This window comes from Lonchura striata, chromosome 2 (assembly GCF_050655825.1).
Source record: "Lonchura striata isolate lonStrDom1 chromosome 2, ASM5065582v1, whole genome shotgun sequence".
NCBI classification, from domain to species: domain Eukaryota; kingdom Metazoa; phylum Chordata; class Aves; order Passeriformes; family Estrildidae; genus Lonchura; species Lonchura striata.
Window position 1 is genome coordinate 98,073,140 of NC_140704.1, and position 23,493 is coordinate 98,096,632.

Genomic DNA, 23,493 nt, shown 5'->3' on the forward strand with positions numbered 1-23,493 from the left:
CATTTCTTTAATTCTCATTGAGACATAACACTTCTTGAATAATAATTTCATCTCTGATGAAAAGTTTTAACTTTTCTTTGTGGTTTTATCACTTAGAAAATGAAGTCATTGAGTAACAGCATTGTGGTTAAAGGAAAATAAACAAGCCCTTCCTAACTAGTACGAAAAAATGGCAATGTAGTTAAAAAGCTGGCTTGAATACTTTGGAATACAACTTTCCATTTCCAAGGCCATGATTCCTCGAGGACTTAGCTGTTTCTCTAAATGTAATATGCCTCACTGCACTTTTTAACCTGGCCTGACACTGTAGTACCTGCAGAGTACAGCTCACTGTAACTCAGGATTTCTTAATATCTCCCATGTAAATAAAGATCGTCTAAGTAGGCACTGATAGCAACAAAATACGAGCAGCCTCATCTTGCACTAATGGATGTATGTATAACATTTTTGATATTGCTGTTTGTTTTCTGCAAATGTTTTGATAGCCACTGGTTATTTGTACAGTTGCCTGTGGGAACCCAGGACATCCCTCTGGCTGCCCTGGCTGTCTCGAGACCCTGGCAGGGGACTCAGAGACCTTGGCATGAAGTCAAAAACACTTGTGGCTTCAATTTTAGCCTGTGGAAAAAACTACCAACTTTGTATGAGGAATTCCAAGCCACAAGGGTTTGAGTAGTGTGGTAGTTGAATTAACACAGGGTGAATAAGTAGAATTTTGGGGCTTTTTAGAATGGGGTTCAAGGGGACAAGATGGCATGTCCTAACCCTCTTCTTGTTGTTCTCCATGTCTTGGTGTGATGGTGACACTTTTCTATTGTAAACATAGTTCACTTAGTTTTTGGTATAAAATGTAAACACCGCTCTGTGGTGTGCACATGGTGGATAATGGGAAAACAAGTGAACTGAGTCATAAGGTACCAGGGGACAGCTGCAGTGGAACATTGGGCCAAAAATATCAAGAATCAAGAGCAGCTGTATATGTACATATTCACATATACAGAGCTATAGTGTATATGCACATCTCATTTTGAAACTGCTTTATGAAATAATAAAGTGGCTCTAGTCTGTCACCAGCTGTTACGATGCAGTAGCTGCTTGTTTGCTCCTTAGGTACTCTGTGGTATTTTGGAACATGAGTGATCAAGGAGATGCTTTTTGGGGGAGACAGTTTTTTGTGATTTTAGGCCTATATAATATTTATTTCATGCTAAAATCAAGCATTATCTACTCTCCTGGGAACTGATACTGTAAAATAAATCTATTTTCCTCATCACTTCTGAAATTGCATTGAGTACTCAGCCTGAAAGAGCTAGGTAGAATTATGTTTACTCTGTTATGTACAAAGGGCCTTTATTTTATAACCAGCCTAAAGCACACTATAACTGTTGGTAAAGAATCTCTTCTGGCACAGCTCAGGCAGTGTAAGGGAATGTGTTTTTGCTTCTTCTCTTCATTGATTGCAAGGATGGAGGCACTTAAAATTTTTTAGGACCCTAGAAAAAGGAGTCAAGTAACTGACCAAGTCTTGACTTTTTTTCAATACAGCTTGGTTTGAAGCATCTGGATCATTAATTGTTCTTTTGTAGTGATATGTCTTATAGTGATTTTGGTAATACAAGTATTATATATGCCAGAAATATATATGTTGAATAGATTTTTCCAAAATATAAAGCAAAAGAAGTGTTTTGAAAGTTTGCATTTTGGTTAAGAAGGCATGCCAAGCAGAATTATATCCAACCATACACTGTCATGTTTTAGGCTGATACATCACAGAACATTGCTGTCAACACCAACATTGTGCCTTATGCAGGGAGCAGACAGCACAGCTGCTGTGTAGTTCTTTCCAGTGATTTAAATCAAACCAAAATGTCTCAGGGTTCAGTCTTCCTAACTTCCCTGAGTCTGCCAAAACCCTGTTTTCAAAGTAAGGGTTGCAAACATCACCCTGGTAAGAGCTTGGAGTGACAACGCATTTCACAGACACAGCTGAGTGTCTGCTGGATAGTGTTTTGCTGCTGCTCTTGATGCCTTGCAGCAGGTTACAGACTCTCAGGAGCAAGAGCATAAAGAGCAGCAATCCCTCCCCTCCTGTACCACCAGCTTTACCATACACAAAATATGATGCAATACAATTAAAGATGGAGCTAACAAGCACCTCCTTTACCAAGCCTAGAGCAATAGCTCTGATCAGGAGTTCAGCTGTCCCCTTCATCTGGGAAAGCCCTGAATTTTTGATAATCTAAACGTACTAATTTTGTCTCATCCATGATGACACAGTTTTCAGTGTTTTTCTTGGCCTCTGGGATTGACTTACCCTGCTGTAGCAGATGTCCTCTTCTCCTTTTTATCAGAGTTGACTGCTGTTCTCCATCTCTCTGTACAACAAAGATGTAGTTGATTTGCTGCTCACTATAGAGCAACTAAAACAGGATGGAGAACCCGAGTCCAATATGCAGCTTACAGAATCAGTGGCCTCTAAATGCTAGGTGATCCTGTCAACTAGCACAGACCTTAATGTATGTCCCTTGTCCGAGTGGACAGCACTGCACAGCTGACAGATTACATCTCTGGGGACAGGACTTAAGTGTGCTGATCATGAAGTTGTTTACCCAAAGCAAGTTGTCTCTTGGTGTAGCCGCTACTGATTTCTGACTGGGTCCCTCCATCTTGCCAAGGGACACTAGTTAAGCCAGAATGAGGTGAGCATCTGCTAAAACTGACTTTGCACCTCAGCTCTGAGAGGTACTGAGCTGATGGGTTTTCTGCATGCGACAGAGGTTGGTGCTTTGAGGGAATGCAGAATCCTTTCACTTTTGCATGTCCTTCCTGGTTCAGGAAACACCTGCACTGTTCCTCTGAGGCAGTTTCTCTGTCTCTGCTTCTCCCAATTCTTGTCCGCTGCCACGTGACACCAGTAGACTTGCTAGGTCTATCTTTCATTTCTTTCTGAAAGTTCTTGCTGTCCTGCTTCAACATCTCTTTGAGTTTATGTGCCATAAGTTTGTACTCCTCTGTTCTACAGGGAGGTTAACAGACTTAATCTACCTATTTCTTCCTTATTGTTATTAATAAGGGGAAATAAGAGAAATTTAAAAGTGTGCTATGTTTCTGAGAGCAGAGATGGTAATTTTTCATGAACAGATTGTATAGCAGCCTTTCCAAATATATGTCAGAGTTTAAAAATTCTATTTCTCAAAACATCCCACAAAGTCTTCCAAATGAGCATGTACTTGAATAGAGCAATATGTATCCTTTAAAAAGCATAGGCATAAAACATTTCTCTTTTATGCCTTCCTCAACTCTTAGTCAACTCTTTGCAGTAATATTTAATATTGTATCAGTCATTTCATATCCATCATTCAACAGCTGACTGCTTATGCAGTTTATTGGCTGCATGGCTGTAAGCTTGTTTCTCTTGAGTACTAAAGTAAAACATTTTTAAAACATGAGTTATTTTTTCTTAGTATAAATATAAATATTTAAAACTCAATGTTTCACAGCTTATATTTTCCTCAGACTTTTCTAGCTAGGGAATTAAATGTTTTAACTTCCTGGCAAGTTAAGTGCTGAAGCTGTTGATTTATCTCTAGTTACACCAGGTAGTTAACTGGCAAATTTCTTTCAGAAATAGGTAAGTCTTTGTGGTTTAAACAGTCTAATACATTAATTGGTTAATGATTTGAAGCTCTAGCTCACTTGCCTTTCCTGTATAAGGAGAAATATTTGTGTACTATCTTCTGATCTCTTGGTTTACTAAGTCAACATGGAATGTCAGTAGAAATAAAACTAAATATGAGGAGGAAAGGTGGAAACTTACAAGTCTGTTATGGTTTAAGATCTCTCTTGTTTAAATGTCTTTTCTAACTCTCCAATTTACGTAGTCAGATTACAACAGACTCAAAAAAAAATCGGGGTTTTCTGAGAGTATTTTTCCTTAATATTTTCAAAACCACCTATGTGTAGCAAAGATAACAAAACCACATGTGTTTATTAAGAATGTAATTAAGAAGTTTGAAGAGTGTTTCTATTTGAGAGCTGTAAAAGAAGGACTAATCTCAGTAAATGTTTGTTTTACAGAATGCTGAAACCAAGGTGGAGGAAGCAGCTAAAGAGAGTCCAAAAACAGCCAGACTAACACAACAGTCATCAGAGGATAATGAAGTATTTGGTGAGTTACTGCAAAAAGTTGAAAATGTTATTTGATCTGTTAGTAAAAAGGGAATTCCCACAAAGACGTAGTGATCTACTTGATGTTGTACTGCATTTGAGTGCAAGCTGTACAGTCCCACAAAGACCTGGAAAGATGGAAGAAAGTAGAAAACAAAGAGGGATCAGCAGTCTAAAACAATCTCTGAGAAGAAAGATTGAATCCAAGTGTCCAACAAAATTAAAGGTTTATGTAGTAAGGGAAAATAAACTTTTCTCCATCCATAATGGAGAGGAAAAGCAATGAATTCTTAAAACTGCAGAAAGAAAGATGTGATCAAATGTCAGGAAGGGAAATACAGAAACAAACACTAAAGCCTTGTGATACATCATCTGGAAAGTGTGCAGATTCATCACTGCGGGCCTTGAAAAACAGGTTAGACAAGTAACTGTCTAAACTGATGTAATCATCCTGTGCCAGAAGGATAGACTGGATGACCTTTGAGAATTCTTGGAAGCCTCAATTTTAAATGAGCTTCTCTTGGTGTTTTTCTATGAATCCTTTCCCTGCTCTCCATATACGTCTTGCTGATATTTTTATTATTTGATCTGAAAGCCACATTTGACCTTTTCTTCTGCATTGAGTTTTGGTAAAGAGACAGGAGATCATAGAATATGCTGAGTTGGAAGGAACCCAATCAGGGTCGTTGAGTCCACTCCTGGGCCTGCACAGAACACCCCAAAAATCACAGCATGTGCCTAAGATTGTTGTCCAGACACTTCTTGAACTCTGATGGCCTTGGTGCTGTGAGCACTTCCTTTCAGAGCCTGTTCCAGTGCCCAACCACCTGCTATGTGAAGAACCTCTTCCTGATAAGAGAAACCTTATTATTACAACTTAAGGTTGATTTTATGCTAATAGAACTCCAATGAAGAAGCAGTAGTCTAACATTAATGCAGGAGAGGTTAAGGCAAGGCTGATCATGTGGATGTTAGTAAGGCTGACTAGGTTGAAAACTTTTGGATGAGTGAAATATTTTTGAATACAGTAAGGATTTTTTTATTTCAAGGTACAAAAGGAATGGAGCATGAAGAATTAATAATTACTCTTTCTTACTAATAATGGAAACCATTTAAAATTGTCTTTTCTCAGTGAGATAATACAGTGTGATTGGCACATGAACCTGAATTCCCGGTACAAATATTTCCAATACTGATCATGTAGTGCCAGTGACTGATGAATCCACAAGTGGACTTTAGAACTAGCTTTCAACTTTATTAAGTGCGTGTTGAGGCTATTACCTCATTTCTTTGCCATTTGCTCTGCCAGGTGTTTGCAGTAGATCCAGTAATACTGGTTGTAAAGCCCCATGGCATGGTGTAATATGCATCTCAAACTGTGTCCTTTCTCAGTGCAGATCTCTCCTTTTCCTTCTGTAAGAAGGGTGGAGACAGCAAAGCAAAGCAGTCTCCATCTGCCTCTTTCTACTAGCAAAATCTTGGGCATTTAACCTTCTGTATATTTTGATCACTACTCCCATGTACCAGTGGGCTAACCCAGTAGTTAGTTACGCCTGTGGTCCACGTGGGAACTGTGAGTTTAAAGATGAGAATTAAGCATGAAGTTTGCTGTTAGGTTTAAACTCACTGTCCAGTGATCCATACCCTGGATCAACAAATTCTTTAACTAATTGAAGAAAGTCAACATGCAGTGTTCTATGTGGTCTTTAAAGCTAATGATTTACTAACGAACTGCTAAATATTTCCATGTTCCAAATCTGTGAACTGAGCTAGTTATCTAACATAAGACACTGATTAGCCTTTGATAACACAACAAGGAGGAAAATTTCTTTCCAACTCCAAAACCAGTCAGACTACAGTATCCCATATAAACTCTCCTACCACTTTGCGAATGACAGTGTGGGTTTTTTTTGACTTTAAGATTAGGTCAAAATGGGGGTAAAAAAGGAGGAAGTATGGTGCAAATGGACTCTATAATCTTTTCTTACCCATGTCAATTGAGTAAACCAAAGTGGACTGAAGATGCAAATGAAACCACTTGTAAGAAGAATCAGGGAGAATATTTTGATAGATACAAGTTTCATATTGTCTTGAGAATGACTGCTGTATATGCCTTTCCCTGCAGTTCTCAACAATTTCTTAAAATACTCTTACATCTTATAGGGATAAAGCATAAGCTTGAAGCAGTTTTCCCTAGGTGAGTTATTTGTTGTTCTGTAACTTAAATTATTACAGACCCTGCTCAGTTATTCTCCCTCTGGCTTGATCTATTTCAAGCTATCCCTCATTTCCTTCTTTTTCCCCAGTGATGCTAATTATGCCAAGCATCAAGTATTCACCAATAGTTGGTTAATTTATAGCTCCAGCTTTGACTAGAATCCCTCTTCTGAAGAATTGTTAATAGCCTCCCATCACTCTGAGCAGCTGCAGCTCAGCCTTCCCTTTTCACGGAGATCACTGTCTCGTGTGACTTATTTCACCCAGACATCATTGCCCTGGCTTTCTCTGGGCAATGCCACCCCCTACAGAAAGGCTGGCAGGGGCAGCCCTGAGCCCAGCTGAGGCGGGGCAGCCCGCGGTGCGGGGAGCGGAGCGGAGCCGCGCCCGGCACTGTCCCTCGTCCCGGAGCCGCCCGGTGGCAGCAGCCGCCAGCCCCTGCCAGCCTCCGGCTACCCGGGCTGCCAGCTCCAAGGCTCTTCCTGGCAGAAACCGCTTTGAGCTGTGCTTCTCTCCTCACTCTCCAGGGCTAGCGTTGGCGTGGGCCAGGTGACGATAATGGCTTTTCAGGATAAGGGAACTTTCTCTGCTGTGGACAGCATGGGGTAGATGAAGTTGGTAAGGATTGTTATACAGAATATTCCTGATGAACTGCACTATTTGAACAGAGGTTTCTTGTTTTTTTTTTTTTTTTTTAAATACTTCCTTTCAGAGTAAATGTGGTTTCTGCTGTCCCTATCAGCTGTGTCCAGTTTTGGAAGCAAACACATCTTATTGATTGGAAATATCAGAATGGTAATGAATCAAGTGTGGGGCTCTTTCAAGCCTGCTAGACCTCGTAGCATTCTTTGTAGATTCAAGCAAGGTTTCATCACAAGTAAAGGGATACTTGTGAACACAGATAAATGCCTTAGTTTTCCTGTCATTCTTCTCTGTATGTGTTAAATTTGGGAATTACCATTCCAGAAGGCTTTTTTGGATTTCTCTTTAATATTTATTTTTAGACTGGGGCACAGATGCAAAGACCTTGCCAATGATGAAGCCACATTGTACCAGCTGCTTTATGAAACAAACAAGTCAGGTGTGTCTTATGTTTCACAGAGCTAATTCTCGAAGGCTATGAACTTTTTATACAGGAGGTTGGAGGGGAGAAATGGAGCAGAAGGGTAAGGCTATTGGGAGAGAAAAGACATCACAGTGATGGCATTTGCAACTATGCAATTCTGAATTGACAAGAGTTAGTTTTGTTTGCCCTTTGAAAGGATTTTCTTGTGGCACCCAACAGAGTTCTGTTGTCTGATATATACTGAATATGCATCTGTGATGTGGAGCTAGAACGTCTTGCTCACTGCAAACTTCTGTTGAACTTGCACGTAGTCAACATGGTCTCTGTTGCAACTAGTGTGTAGTCAGAAAAGGATTTTGACTTACATCTCAGTCCAAGGAAGAGAAGAAATTTGCTGGCTATGGTGCTGTGCATTTAAAGAAATGGGTCAGGAGGGGACTCTTAGCCTTACTTAGAGAGAATATTTTCAGTTTATTTGCTCCAATGCTACCCTACAAGAGTCAGGCTGGAGAAGGGGGGAAAACTGGCTGTCATTCTGACCACTGGAAGGACTGGAGCTTCCTTTCTTTGGTGCAACCCCTATTACATTAACCTGGAAAATTAAAAAGTGCAGATATTTATTTATACTTTTTTTCCCCATTGTCTTAATTAGCATAAGGTTACAAGCAAGATTTTTGTTGTAGAGGGAACTTGTATATTTTGTATTCCCCTTTCTAATGACAATGAAAGTCAAAGTGTGCTAATCTTTTGTGATAGAATATTTTGAGTTGGAAGGGAGCTTTGAAGGCCATCTAGTCCTAACCCCCTGCCATGGGCAGAGACACCTTGAACTAAACTGGGTTGCTCAGAACCCTGTCCAGTGTTACCTTCACTGTTCCTAGGAATGGGCATCCACCACCTCTGTGGGTAACTTGCTCCAGTGTTTTACTACCCTCATGGTAAAAAACAACTTTCTTGGGAAGACAGAGTAAGACTTTATCTTTTCAAACCCAAAGTTTTCCTTTTTTATATGGTAGATCAGGTGTAAAATTCTATCTGGATGTGGCCATTTTCCTTCTGGTTTAGAGCTTTCCAGGGATCCATGTCTGGAGTTGTACTGTGAGGTGTTGGGTTGTGGTGGGGTTCTGTGCTTTGGTTATTTGTTGTTGGTGAGGGATTTTTGTTTGCTTGGGTTTGGTTTTTGGTTTGTTTGTTCTTTGGGTTTTTTAACTAAAGAGAGATGAAAGGAACACTTTTTCTCCCCCTCTAAAAGGAAAGATCCTATTGTAGAGCTTTTTCAGCACCATCTGCCATGCTGCTGTTTCAAATTGCAGAGTTGGGTACATCCTGAAGTATCTTTTTGTGTGCAGAGCTCGGGGACTCAGCAAGAAAAGTACATTCAGCACAATTCTATGCTGACCCTGACTCACCCCGATTCTTGCTTATGCTGATGCCTGCTGCTGTGTCCCACGCAGAATGTCCTGTGGGGAGTTGTGTAAACCCACGCAGGATAAAAAACCTCTCTCCATGAGACTTCCATCTACAGTGGTTTGACAGACACAGTCGCGCTCACTGTGGGTCTTGTCACCATGGTCCCACTGCATCCAAATATAGGAATTTTTAGATGCTGTGTATTGAATGCTAGTTTGGGTTTTCTGGTTGGGTTGGGTTTTTTTTGGTTGTTGTTGTTGTTTGGGTTTTTTTCTCAGTTTGGCGGTTTTTAAAGTTTGTCTTAGAAAATGAGAGAATTTGTATTACAGAATATACTGACAAAGCTGGGAATATAAATTATTATATGTTACATCTGTATGGATGTCACTCTTTTCCTGTACCCATTTTTGCTTTTTGAGTCTTGCTTAAAATAGGGAGGGGGTAGAATGTGAAGGGAGGAGCTGGAAGGCAGAAGGCCCTTATCAGGAGGTGATGCAGTCCTGTCAGGAGCTGGATAAAAGCTGAGGGTTACTGCAGTTCAGTGACCTTACTGGGAAACTTCTTTCACTGTAAACACAATCAATTGTGGAACACAAGCTATGACTTTAATGCAAAATAATGGCAAGCTTACAGCAAAAAAAATCAATCTGGTGTGACAGCAAATGGTTCTAAAATAGGTGTTATTACCATGGTGCAGTTATTTCCTCTTGCCTGAGAGGCAAATGGGAGAATTTAGTGTCCTGCCTGTTTTCATTATAAGCTAAGTAATGATTCTCATTTTCCAGCTACCCACATATTTCCACTTTCCTTAACCTTCTTTCCTTTTCCCAGTTTCTTGCAAGACTTGGTCTGTCTGCTTTCATCCAGAGACCACTGGTTTATCAAAATTACCACAGCAACCCTGGATTAGCTTTCTGAGGTGGAAAGAATAGAGTTACATTTTAATAAAAAACCCATTTGCTATTTTTTGTACAAGTTGTTTGGTCTCAGAAGTACAGCTCACAGCTTTCCCTTTTTTGGCATGGTATTTCATGCTTATCTGCAGTGTTCTTTTTTTTTAGGGAAAGGGCTGAATCTTGTGTATCTTGCATATCATAAAGTGGGTTTTGCAAACTGCGTGTAATTTTTATGTGTAGACAAGTGAAGCTGAATGCTGGAGAAGTGCTGTGGTGGAAAGAGACCTGTAGGAGTCCAGAGGAAGCAGCTGGGCAGCTGGTAGGATTTTTTGTTATTTTAAAGTTTTAAGGTTTTTATAAAGTATAGATATTTGCAACTTCTATGTTAGTTCTGTGGTTGGTTTGATTATGGTTAATTTTTATGGTTTTTCTTTACTTAAATGTAGCATTCAAACATTATTTATTTCCTGGCAGCAATCTGATGCTTTAAACAGTAATGGTAGGTCTTGGATATCTAATTAGTTAATATGCCATTAATTAATTGATATAGTGTTTTATGGCAGCATCATCTAAATCTTCAAGATTACTTTTAGCATGCCATTGACGTTTGCTGCAAAGTTGGTGCACAAGCACTTTAGGGCATTTTAGCAACTCTGATTTGGTATGATTTTTCTGTTTTTTCTTGTGTGCACCACATGCAAGCAACATACATAACAGGGGTTTGAGGTTTTTCTAATATCATAGGGGCTGGATTTGTTACTTGGGTCATTAACATAGGTGTGGAGCTGTGGCAGTGATGGCTGCTGTATTTTTAGCAGTGGTGGGCTGTGCTTGCTGTAATTAATCAGCACATTAACAATAAATTACTTATGCATTATTTTAGTGCCTGCTATACAGTGTACAGGAGCTGGTGATTTCTCTTCCCCTTGTTTATTCAGTGAGTCTGTATGCAAGATGGGGGGGAGCACAATAGGCATTTTCCATCCTATTGTTATCCAGAATAGCATTATATCCAAATGTAAAAGTGAGGATCGCCAAGGGTGCTCCAATATCACATGCTGCTGGGTGCTGATGCGAGGCTTTTGGCTTATCAGCTAGCCATGAAACAAATTACTCCTGTCCCAGTGTATTTTGTCATCTTTGTCATGTTACCAGGCTGCAGCCCAAGAGGGTATTCTGTGTGCACAGAAGTCCACAGTGTTCTCTGTCACTGATTCTTATGTACCATCCAGTTGGGTTAAGGCAGGATTTCATCTGTAAATGAATTAAAAGTGCTTTTGAAAGATCCTTATTTTGGGAAAAGGAGTTGAAATGTTGCTGTTGTCCTATTTCCAAATGTTTTGAGGCTGAATAACCACTCAGTTCTGGTTTGAGTGAAAGAAGAAGCAGAATAGTTCTTTGCGGGCCAACCACTCTTCTGTCGGGTTAGCTGAAACAGATGTTGTCATTAAACTTAAATTACAACATGACTCACTTTTTAATGCAGTGTCTAGAAGAGAATTAGGAGGAGTTTTTGTACCATACATTAGGAGAACATCAAAACAGCAGCTAAGATTGATAATACTACTGTGTCTTAAAAAAAAAAAAAACTAAAGCCATCAACTTGTGCTTCCTGAATAATACAAACTATGGAATTTCATTATGTAATTTCTAGACAAAATCCTTAATAGGTGATTTGAGCCAGAATAATGTCCTATTGCAAAAACTGTACTAAAATGGTGGATTCTCCTCAGACTTTAAGCAGTCAGTTACCCTGGTTAGAAGCGTTTTATTGATGGTCTGGACCCCATCATTACCTCTGATTGTGTGTCTGACCTCCATTAGGCTTCCCATAGCACACATCATCAAACACATATCCAAACCCAGATTTTTTCTTTTCTGAATGCAGAAAACAGGAACCAGGGGGGAAAAAAGGGGATGCAGAGGTAAACATCTTGCCCTCATAAATACAGTGGGTCAGTGCTAAGTTGATGCTTCCCATCCTGTGTGCTGTTAAATGGGTGAAATTCAAATTCCTTGCCAGAACCTGTTGGGCCTAAGAAATTCTGGGTTGTAATTTCTTAATTCATGCCCCCCTTTAAGTAATGTTCATTCATGATAGGGTAATTAGCTCTATTGACTTTGCCAAAATTAAAAAGAATGTGAATTGAGCTTAAAAAATCAAAAATCCATTGACTCGTCTTTCCAACATTAAAGGGTTGGTCTGGAGTGTAGAAAAACTTTCTTATTTTCTTATGTTCAGGTTGATGCCCAAAGAGTATGGAAGGGTAGGGAGAGAGCCACTGTAGCTGCATCCTCTTGTCCAGCAGCAGTTCTGCAAAAATAGCAGCTTGGATGTGTAATGGGTATAGCTCTGGAAGGAGAGCCAAGCAGCAAAAAGCCCACTGTGAAAGGATTATGAAAGTAGAGAACAACAGCAATTGTAAACACCCCATGCAAGCTGTTTTTGGTAGTGACCCTGAGAACATATTTTTATTCCTATGCTGGATTAATCTAAATTGTGCTTCAGCCTCATGTATGGCATTTGCAACTGTGTCCACAAGACTGAAAATGAATCTGATGGTGATGGAGAATGAAAGCAAGAAGAAATGCACAGCATTCGAATGAGTGAATGAAAATTTGCAGGACTTGGCATCTGTCAGTCTCCCCTTGGCACTCCCATCACTGTACCCTGGAGCTCTGTGAAACTCCAGGGCTCCGGTACCATGTCAGGCAGGAAATCCAATCCATACTTGAAGCTGTGGGTTTCTATTACGCATTTGTTTGAGGAGGCTGACTGTGGTTTGGCTTAACTCCTTCAAACACATGGCTCAGCAGCACTCGTGCAGTAGTTCAGTTTTAGGGGTGGGACAGTGGCCCTTTAAGTGCTGACAAGGAGGAACAGAGCAGAAATTCACATCTGAGATAATCCATTTTTGATGAGGAAAATAGAAGTGAAAAGGACCAGTATTTACTGGTGTGCACACACTGGTACTTGTACAGAAACATCCTGGTGGCGACAAGACTGCAGTCGCTCACAAGCCTTGCAGGGAGCAGAGAACAGCCATGATAATGCTGCTCTTTATTTCCAGTGCTGTTCAGAGCAGGCTCCCTCTCTAGAGCCTTCCCTATGCTTCCCTTCCCTGTTGCCAGTGAAAAGCTTGGCCTTCTCTAGTCCTTTTAATAGTCCCACTTCATTAGAAGGAACCATTTTTATACCGGATACAAATATTACCATCAAAACAGAAACTTTAAATTACTTTGAGTGATTTCTAGTAGCTGCCATCTATTGTGATTTTTTTTTTTTCCTTTTTGGTGGTTCTTACTGTAGCATCTTAAAATTTCTGCTGTGCATCATATTAATCTGCTGCAGGAGGACTGCAGTAAAAATCAGCATTCTAAAGACTAAGCTCAGTTGTTTAAATACATGCATGGACTGCAGAAAATAATTTTAAATATGTTTATCTCAAATTACTTAAACAGAAACAACCTACAGATAAAAGAAATTCAGGGGAGTTCTCATTTCTGTTCTAAAATACCTGTAATAGGAATTTCTTTTAACTTTGCTTATGGAAAAGTGAATGAATGGGCTCAGAAACAAAAGTGATAGGTTTTGGAACGCTTAAGCCACCATGTTATGTTACAGTGAAGAGATTTAATTTCATTGGACTCAGTGGAGACAAAATGAAAATATTGCTTCTAAAAGAAATACTTGACATTTGACAATATTTATTTCTTTGAAATAAGTCTGCTTCCCTGAATGTTTTTAAGGATGTGGTGACTCTGTTTACCTTGATGGGACCTGCTGCTTTTTCAGCACAGCAACTGTACTGATTTTAACAGAGCCATGCAATGGTTGTGCCTGAGTTCCTACCAAGGTTATGGTTATGCCCAAGTTCCTACCAGGGAAAATGCTGATCTGTGGTGCCTGAAGTCATCAGCTCAGCCAGCAGGTTTGAGGTACCTGTCTTTCACATCAGGCATTGAGAATGCCACTGGGGCAGCTTCAGGCAGGCAGGTATTTGCATTTTCTGGTCTTCTGATGTCTTGCAGCCCAAAGTCAAACAGGAGTAGTAGATAATTTTATTCCAAAATGGATACGCTGAGGTTTAATTGCAGTTTTGACATTCATTGCCATGAGTGAACTAAATTTTTTTGAAAGCTTTTTTGGGCAGGATTAGGTATAGACATGATAAATTTTTGCCACCTTTTGCTTCACCTGTTCATCAGGTCTAAAATATGCAGTATGTAATTATTTTAAGGTAAGGCTATGTCAGGAGCAGGCAGTAATGTTATTCTGTTCTCTTTTACTTACTTTCAGTCTGTCTTGGTTTTTGTACCCTGTTCAGTCTTTTGTGTAAACAAAACATCCTTAAAGTGGCCACAAGACCCTCTTGTTTGGTCTTCAGATTTTATTTCTGTAGTATCTTCATTCCTCCTGCATTTGTCAACACAGAAAATCTATTACAAAATGGGCAATAGATGTGTGGATACCAATTGTACAACAAGCCTGAGTGCCCTATTATTATTAAATTAAATAAAAATTAAATGAAATGTCTGCATTTTTATTCAGCATTAAATAAAAATTCTGAATGTTTATTCATTTTGATTTTTATATGCCAAAATTTCTTGAAATTCTTTTACTGCTCTATTTCAGAATACATCATTCCCATATTAAGATCTGAAGGCAAACTTGTTTCAAGATTCGTGCTTGAAATAAAACTCAAAACAAAAAACTGTTAAGACCCCTGAAAAATGAGAGCATCCCTCTTCATTTTCCACCAAATTTTTCCACCTTTGCTTTGAGGGATCAGTGGCTGGCCAACATCAACATGAGCTGCACAGCCTACAGAGGGACAATAATAAATGAAAATTAATAGAGGAACTTCACTACATTTCAGTAGTAGGAAGATGCATTAACACTTCAAAATACTATCCAGATTTTGACCAAGATATTTTGGTGGATCTGGGCTTAAAGTGAAAATCAGAAGATTGGGTGAAATAACTCTCTGTCACTTTTCCCTCTGTGATAAGTTCCCCTAGGCTCCAGCAGAAAGATGTGACTTCTGTTTATAAATGCCACCAACAATAAATCTGGCATCTATTTTAAAATCAGTGATCATCTGATTATAGTAATTTGTATTTAGTGGCCTGTTTTCATTATGTGGGCTGGAATGATTAGTGAGATTAAATTGAGGAATTTTCTGAACGTGAGAAGTCTGGGAGTTAAGACTTCTAAATGCATTCATGCTTGGGATTTTTCTTTGTCCTTTTCAGCTGCTCTAATTATTTCCATGATGCCCAGGTTTTGTTTTTTTTCCCTATGCTACTAAAGTACTATAATCCAAATGCAGAGTCACGTCCAGCATTATTTCAGTCTATATTCATACTGCAGGAGCATCTAGTCAAGGACTGGACCTCACTGAGCCTTTTGGTCTGTAATCATTAGACCATAACAAGGTTGCTCTTCACCTGTTACTGCTGATTCCCATTTCTGAGAGTAGGTATTTCCCTGACAGTCAGACTGCTTTTACACCAAGCAGTATTTTGCTCTTAACTGTAAGACAAGGACCAAATTGCTCTAGATTTTGCGGAAATTGCTCTAGACTAACTATAGTTTCCTGATAAAGGCTGTTCCATTTGGGTGAACTCAGTAGCAGATTCTCAACAGCGCAATTATTTTCTGTGGATGTGTACTTGATTAACAGCCTCTCTAAAGGCTGTTGCTGCTCTTGACAGGGTTGCAGCTGCAATGTCACACCTGTGGCAATACAGCTCTGCTGGTGACTGCTCCTGAAGGCAAGTGTTTAAATTATCCTCTCTTCAGCCCAATAATCTTCTTATATTGACTTGTAATTTGTTGTTCAATTTTGACTAATTATGAGGAAGGGCAAATGTCTTTCTAGTTTCCGAGTTAAACGCTTGCCACCCATGGGTTATTTTTGTTTCATGTATGTGCTGATTGAAAATGTCTCATGCAATGAAAATATTTTCTTAGTTCTCATGTAGAAAGACCCCTTTTAGCTCTGCTTAAAGGTACCTATTAGGAGATTTCTGAGACTGAAATGTTTTTGCAAATTAATGCCAAGATTCCATTTAAAAAGAAAATAAGGAAAAAGAAGCAGTGGAGCTGGCCCCTCAAGAAAAGAGGAGTTAATGTCTTGAAATCAGCATGCTATTTAAAATCACACATTGCTTTGGCTAGTGACATTCAAGCACTACTTGGCATGTCCAAATAACTGGCTTTTCTAGTCAATTCCCTGTCTATTTTCAGAGTATTATAATCATGTTCCTTATCAGGAATGAATTGTGGGAGAAGTCAGAATATAAGATTGTTTGACAAAGGGAGCTATTTAGAATTTAGAGCATTTTCTCTTCCATCTCTATTAGTTTGCTTGTGCTGACATAATTGTGATACAACTCTGCAGTGTAAAGACATGTATTTTTTAAAGGCAATATTCATAGTTCAAATATCCTGATTTAAATAAAAATATAACCCCTCTAATTTAGCAGATTCATTTTCATTGAGGGAGTATATAAATACTTGGTACTTCTGGTATTTTAGTTGTTTTATTTAGTTGTTTTATTTGCTATTTTAATTAGAGAATGAAAAGGGACCTCGATGATCTCAGGATGTCGGAAAGCTGTTTTTTATCTGTAATGGTAAATAAAAAAATCTTTGCAAATAGTGACATTTTCATCTGAGTGAAATATCCTAACATTTCTTCTTTGTAGAATTGCTAATGAGGTCATGTCTTTCTGAAAATTGCAGTTGATTTGCATTAAGTGTAGGGTTTTATAACATTTCAGATCTTCTTAAAAGGTTGTGGTTGCAATAGTGCATTTGTTTTAAGGATATTATTTATATACAAAAATAAGGAACCATGCTAGTAAGCTGTGTCTTCCACAGGGGAGAAGATAAAATTACAACTTGGAATAGGGAAGGAATTTGATAAACCATATTTATGTCCTTTCATGCTCTGTACATTCATCTGTTCAGTTCCTAGGCAGGTTTGTGTTTTAATTCAGAGAACAGTAATGTGCACACAATGGAGATGCACAGGCAATTTCCTCATCTTTCTGATATGTGTAAGTTGGAAAGTTTATAATTTTCTGTGGACTTTAGCACATAGTACAAGTTGGAGATCTTGCCCATATGCTGCTTATGCTAAAATCGTGTGAATCAGAGGTGGTTTGTTTTGTGGTTTGGGGTGTTGTTTTTTTTTAATTAACACATCTGTGGCTGAGCATCTCATTTTTGAGAATACTGGTAAACAACTTAATGTTTTGAACAAAATTCACGAATCATTAAAATCCATCACAAGGATGTGACTTGAATGAAATATTATAAAACAAAATTTAAGAGGTGAGAAATACATCTTGTATGGGAGACTGTAGAAAAGGACAGAGTGGAATAACCTTCTTCTTTCCTAATTACAGCCTCTTAGCCTAGTGTTTGGGTTTTGAGTGGAGGGATTTTCCTTGTGTTTTGGAGTGTAGTTTATTGGGAGGTTTGTTTAGCGATTTTGGGGGTTTTGGGGGGCTTTTTGTTTTGGTGGGGATTTTTTGTTTTGTTTTGTTGGGGATTTTTTTTTTGTGTGGATTTTTGTTGTTTTTGTTTGGCTTATTTGGGTTGGGTTTTTTTGTTTTGTTTCGTTTTTCCTCATGTGTTAGTATCTAGTTGTGCTAAAAATGTTGGATCAAATGAACTTTTAGGTTTCTGCCTAAGGCTTTGGGGAGAGACAGATGGATCTGGGATTAGAAACACATCTGTATCTGTTTTGTCATTCTTAAAACTACTTCACCATTCAGAACACAGGGTCTCAAGGCTGGAACTCTTAACTAAAGGATTACTTGTAGATTACTTGTATCCTAACACCTTTTAAATTATCCCGGTGGTCGCGGATTTCATCTGAGAAGGCAGAAGAGAAATTCCAGGTCTGTGAAAACACTTAACTTAAAATGTCCTGCCAACAGTTCTACCTCGGCCTTTATATGTGATAGCCAACATATCTCAGATGACCTCAGCTCTCAGGGGAACATAAGAATAGAGGCATTCTCTGCGTGCATGAGTGGCTGGAATAACACTGTGCTTGGTGATCAAATGAACAATCCCTTTGAGCTTTCGAGATAGTACCCCCTCTCACAGGGCATCGGAAAGCATTTCTTTAACAATTATGCAACAACAAAGCACAATAGGGTCACTGGTTGCCATGATTTCTTTCCGAGGAGGAAAGTCAGAGTTTGTTACCTTGTTAGTATCTCAAACTGAACCGGTTTGGCAGTTGAGAAGTGCAGCCTGATCTGTTGCCAGATCCCTGGTTTTAGTGGAATAGGGTGCTGCAGAAATAAATGTTTGAGATTTTTTGTGTTTTAGCCTGCCTGGTGCTTTTTCTTTTTTTTAATACCTCCCCCTATGCTCCCCCAGTCTCTTATCTGGGTTCCTGGTCTTTCTCAAAGCAGTTTAAAGATCTTCCTGTTGTAAACAGAACCTGTACTACGGACTGTGCTTTTCTTATGCTCCGGGTCATTTCTCCAGCCCAGTGGTTGTCCTTTTTACTGTGACTGATTCCTTCTATGTGACTACACTATTTTACTGCTGTTGTCTGCTTTTGCTTGCCACCAGGCTTTTTTTCCCTGTGTTTTTCTCACCATATTTTCTTCTCACCTGCTGATCCATTCATTTCTGCCAGACCTTCTTTAGCTGCCTTTGTATCCTTCCATCTGGCTGGTTCCTTCCTTTTCTTCCTTATCCTCTTCTCCTCTTTGTGGTCTTCCTTTACTGCCAGGGGTCACTACTTCAGATGCTTTCTAGCATCTTCTCTACCAACAAACACACAGAGTTCTCCTGGTAAGCTTCTTGATTATTGACCTGGTTATTCCCACAAATATTCTAAACGATATTAGCCCATCTGTCTCTCTTCTCTTATCCCTGATCATCAGAAAAAGAAAAAATGTCCATATGCTGAGTCAATCTGAAGTAATTTAGATGCTACCTTTTTTGATTTTCAAATGTTGAATGTGGGACACTACAAACCAGTGAATATTCCAGCCTTGCACAAATGAATGCTGATGAGATGACCTGGGATAATAGCATTGCTCAGTGCTGTTGGAGCCATTCTACTGAAATAACAAATTATAGTAAAGACTGAGACATATTCCACAACAGGATGTCTTGTCTTTTCTTTGAATTTGAAAACTAGTAACAAAACTGAGGTTTTCTTACGTTGTGCATGTGTGTGTGCAAACAAGTATTTGTATGACACACAAGTGTTGCAGAGTCAACAGCAGAATTAATACAAATACATATATTCTGTGTTCTCTGCGATGTTTGTATCACCTCACCTTTTCATTCTAGATGAAGAAGAATAAAAGTTGAAGATCATTTTAAATCAATGCAATTTATAAAGATCTGGAGTTTACATTTTTTGCTGGTGCAGTGCCCATGCCTTAATAAAATCTCAGGGGAAAAAATATATGCTCTTTAGCAAAATTGCTAGTTCTCACCTACCGAAATAAACCTCAATATAATATTTATATTCTCATTATAGAGTTCTACTGGCTTGTTGTGTTTTTCTTTTTCTCCTTTTCTCCCTGCTAATTAATTTGATGCTGCCAGCATAAGAAACATATTTTTACTTTTGTGTTTGTACTATTTATCTAGAACTTCAGGTTTGTCTGTACCTTTTAGAAAAGGGAATGAATTTCAGTCTTAGCCTTAGATCTCAGATATGACCAATTACTGTGCCTAGAATTTCACTAGCACTTCCTACTGCTTCCAGCCCATGCCAGTAGAATAGGCTGTGATGGTTGGCTTTGAGCTGCTTATAATCGGGAAGCACACACAGTTTGTTAGATTTTGCATTGTTGGAGGGCCAAAGGCTGGAAATGGGAACGTATAAATTTGGCACTTGATTTGCTATTCCTGCTGAGTAAAAGACATACACATTTCTCCCTTTGCACTCTTACTTTCTCCTGGTGGAGCAGAAAACATGATATTTAGTCCAAAAGCAAGTGGTTAGGTAGATGGCAACAAATTGCTGCATAACTGTGGTCTGTCCCAAGGAAGAACAGGAAGGTGGGGGAGTTGCACTGGTTTTATTTTATTCTGCAGAGGGTATTTAGTACAGCCAGGTTTCTCAGGTTCCCAATGAGATTTTGTTTATGGAGAGAAGGGTTTTGAATGGCCAAATCTATTGCTTAATGTTTTTCCTTTCTCTGAATTATTTTAAGTACTGTGGATTAGTATCTTGCTTCAGATTTGAAAACCAACCTCCAAAACAAAAGCCAGATGAATGTGCATGATAGATATGTTGACAGCAGGTTACTCTTTCTGTTAAGAGGGCGAAACTGGTGGAAAACAAAAGTGACCTAAAATTCTTGAGCAGGCAATTTGCATGTTGAGGGTGGATTTTCTGGAATACCTGAAGGGAATTTTAAAGACTCTGGAAAAAATATCTTAGAAAAAAATCACAACCTGATTGTGTTGTAAATAATTAAGCACAATGGTAAACTCTGCAGAATATCCTAAAGTATTTTCACATTTACAGCTCAGTCTCAGAGGAAAAACTGTAAATAGAAGGGAAGGACTAGAAAAATCTGGTCTGTGCAACTTTTAGTAATGAACACTGTCAATACTATGTTCTGAGAACTCCAAGATGTAAAACAACTGTTGGCATTTGGAAGTTGGGACAGGGTTTGGGTTTTTTTTTTTTTTGGAAGTGTTGAAGGTCAAAATATCTGGTGCCAGACTGCATATGAGATTTAACCTGGCAGGCAAAATACTGACACCACTAAACGTTTCCAGTCTGGCTGGCAGTACTGCCCCTAGCTGTATGTGTTTTGTAAGAACACACTGGGGACAGCCAAGCAAGACCGATAGATCGACACATATTTTTAAAGAGCAGCCATCTGTAGCATCCAGTTCCACTTGGCTAAGCACTGATTTGATTTTTGCTACTACTTTTTGTTTTGAGCTCATTGTAATCTGTTTGGATTGGTTTGTTAAATTTGAAGTAAATAGTCTAAAAGTGGAATTTGACAGCCGCTGCTTTATTGCCACCTCCTCTCTCCACACCATTTCAAACAAAGCCTAATCCCAAGATAGAATGGCTACAAATTTGGCTTATTTGTTTTTGATTTCCATTAGAGTTTCCTGCCAAAACAACCTGATCATACCAGTCAAAAGCCTGAAATTTGTCTTCTTAGTAACTTGTCCATGTTTGCCCAAAAAAGCAATTTGATGCAAAAACTTTTTATCAAAAATGGGGGTATTTTGGGTCAGTAACTACACAATGAAAACACTCAATTTCACTTCTGGAGATCCTTCATTTTTAAATTGCTCTGGGTGAACACATTCCATTGTATGCTGAAAGAAGAGGAATTAACGATTGGTTTCTTACATCTTCATGGGGCAGCAGGACAAGGAAAGCAAGAGAAATGTGCAGTTTGGAGAGTACATTTCTGCTGGTAGGGGAATAGGATGTTTCCTTCTTCCTTACCTGGATCTTGATCTGAAGGTCATGGCATGTGTCTCACACTGGCCATAGTCATGGGTTGAAAGCTTTTATTATTTGGCTTGTTGGTTTGTTTTGTACATACAGTACTAGAGTGTTCACATCCTAAGTGGGATTGAAAATTCGGCTGATTAAGCACATAAGTCATCCTGGAATCTAAAGATTTATTTCTTTACTTTAGAATTCTTTCTCCATGAGTGATTTATTTTCACATGTGCGTCTTTTAAAACAATTGTTTCTCCCTTCTTTTAAAGTTGAGGAATAATGAGATACAAAGAAGCCCTCTAAATTGCAGGACCCCAGCAACATTTTCAATCTCTCCTAGGGCTAGGTTCTGGTTTTTTGCTGTGTTCACATGCTTACAGTCCCTTTACTTTCCCCTTCCACATCTTTGTATCTATGTTCCCATGTAAAAAAACAAACAAACAAAAAACACACCTTCATGAGCAGACTGGATAACTGAGGATGTTGGAATTCACATCCTGACACATAGCATGGGCACAGCTATACCACAAGAATATATCTGATATGAACAGACAGAAAGAACAGACTTTTTTTCAGGTCATTTGGAGTACAACTAAGGCTGCCTCTTAGTTCTTCAGAGATTTTGTTTTATACAAATTTCCAATTTGTGTAAAATAGACGCAGGAAGGACTAATGATGCAGGAATGCTTTGACAGTATGATGGACATTTCCCAGGGATTGATCAGTTTAGTTCTGAACCATGATATTGTGTAATTCCTGTAAGGGGGATGAAGCATATAGTCCCCAATATGTATGTTTAGTCAGAGATAAAAGAGTTTCAGTCAGCCATTTTTTAAAGACTTTTTAGCTATTGTGTAGGGCAAAAAGTGTTACGGTAGAGGAGAAAAAAAACATTGCTTCTCTGGTATCACTAGCATCTCTCCAGTCAGCATTCAAGTGCCATGGTATTCATCGAATGTTGGGTTTTTCAGAAGCAGAGCCTTGTTTGATCTATTTTGTGCTGCAAAACATGAAAAGACAGTCTCTAAATAATTTTCTCTTCATAGAATCACTGACCCTTTAAAATGTGTTTCATTTTCATGTCCATTCCTTTTCTGGCTACCATTTAAAGCATATTTGATCTAGTTAGCAAGCCCTTCTGCAGGCTTAATGCTGCTGTTTCCTCTGAGTTATTAATGCTCATGTTTGAGTAAATGCTGCTGGAGAAACTGTGTATGGCCACATGAGAAATATCACCTTCAGAAGGTAGCCTGGTGCATACCCCAGGGATGTGGTGTCTCTGCACTGCAGTACATCCACCTTTGCCTTTTGCTGACATTTATTCATTTGTTAAGAGTTTATTAAGGGAATTGCCTTTGTTCTGTTACCAGGTAAGCCACCTTTTGCTTATTACATCAGCTAAACTATGCTAAAGTTCCTGTGAACTGGGCTGGGTGTCCTGCCACTCACATAAGTGCAAGTGTCTCCTACTGACTTGAATACCAGTCAAAATAATCTTTAAAAAGTAGCAAATCTCTACTGCAGTGCAAGCAGAAGAATGATAGCTGCAGATGATGCAGTTTTATCTGCTGTTAGTTGTGATGATGATGATGGTAGTTATTTAGCTAGCCCCATGCAGCTTCTAAGGAGCATACAAAGTGTGCAGTAATTAAGTAATTAACTACTCTGTAAGTTAACTGTTACTGTATTCAGAAAGCCTGACACCTTTCATTATGTGTGACAGACCTGGCAATGAGAGAAAGATGTAAGCAGCATGACTTCAGCTTGCAATCATCTAGTCAAACTGTATCAAATGATAAATTAGATTCATATGAAAAGGAATAGACGCTCAGATAATGTCATGGTATAGCTCCACATCAAGTTATCCTCTATCTCTTTTCTCTTTTTTTTTTTTAATATGGATTGCAACATGCTGCTTGTGCCATCAGAAGTGTAGGATAATTTGACAATTGTTGATTTCAACTAAGTTGTATCAGCCACCTGCAAAGAATATGGGCCTTAATTTTATTCCTTTCAGTTATGTGAGAAATATTTTCCTTCCCAGAATAGAAAATTGGGGAATCAAAAATGGGGTGAGTGAAAGACCTGTCTTATTTATTGTCACAGATAGAATTGTCAGGAGATGTGGATGGGAAGAAGGGGATTTGTTTCAGTAAATGCCTCTTTGTGATACTTTCTGAAAGGTAAGCAGTCAGAGCGGGAGACTTTTGCAAATGCAAGGTTTTGTCCTGATTATGAACTATTTATTTTGGTACTT

The 23,493-nt window shown here is 38.8% G+C and overlaps 1 protein-coding gene across 7 annotated transcripts in view; it reads left to right on the forward strand.

Moving 5' to 3' along the window:
* Positions 1-23,493, forward strand: part of MBP (myelin basic protein) — a 110,918-nt gene that overhangs the window by 51,385 nt on the left and 36,040 nt on the right. For all 7 annotated transcript variants that reach the window (XM_021530848.3, XM_077784634.2, XM_021530849.3 and 4 more), the window contains exon 3: positions 4,078-4,168. In XM_021530848.3, coding sequence (XP_021386523.1) covers positions 4,078-4,168 — 91 coding nt within the window. The remainder of the gene's footprint in view (positions 1-4,077; positions 4,169-23,493) is intronic.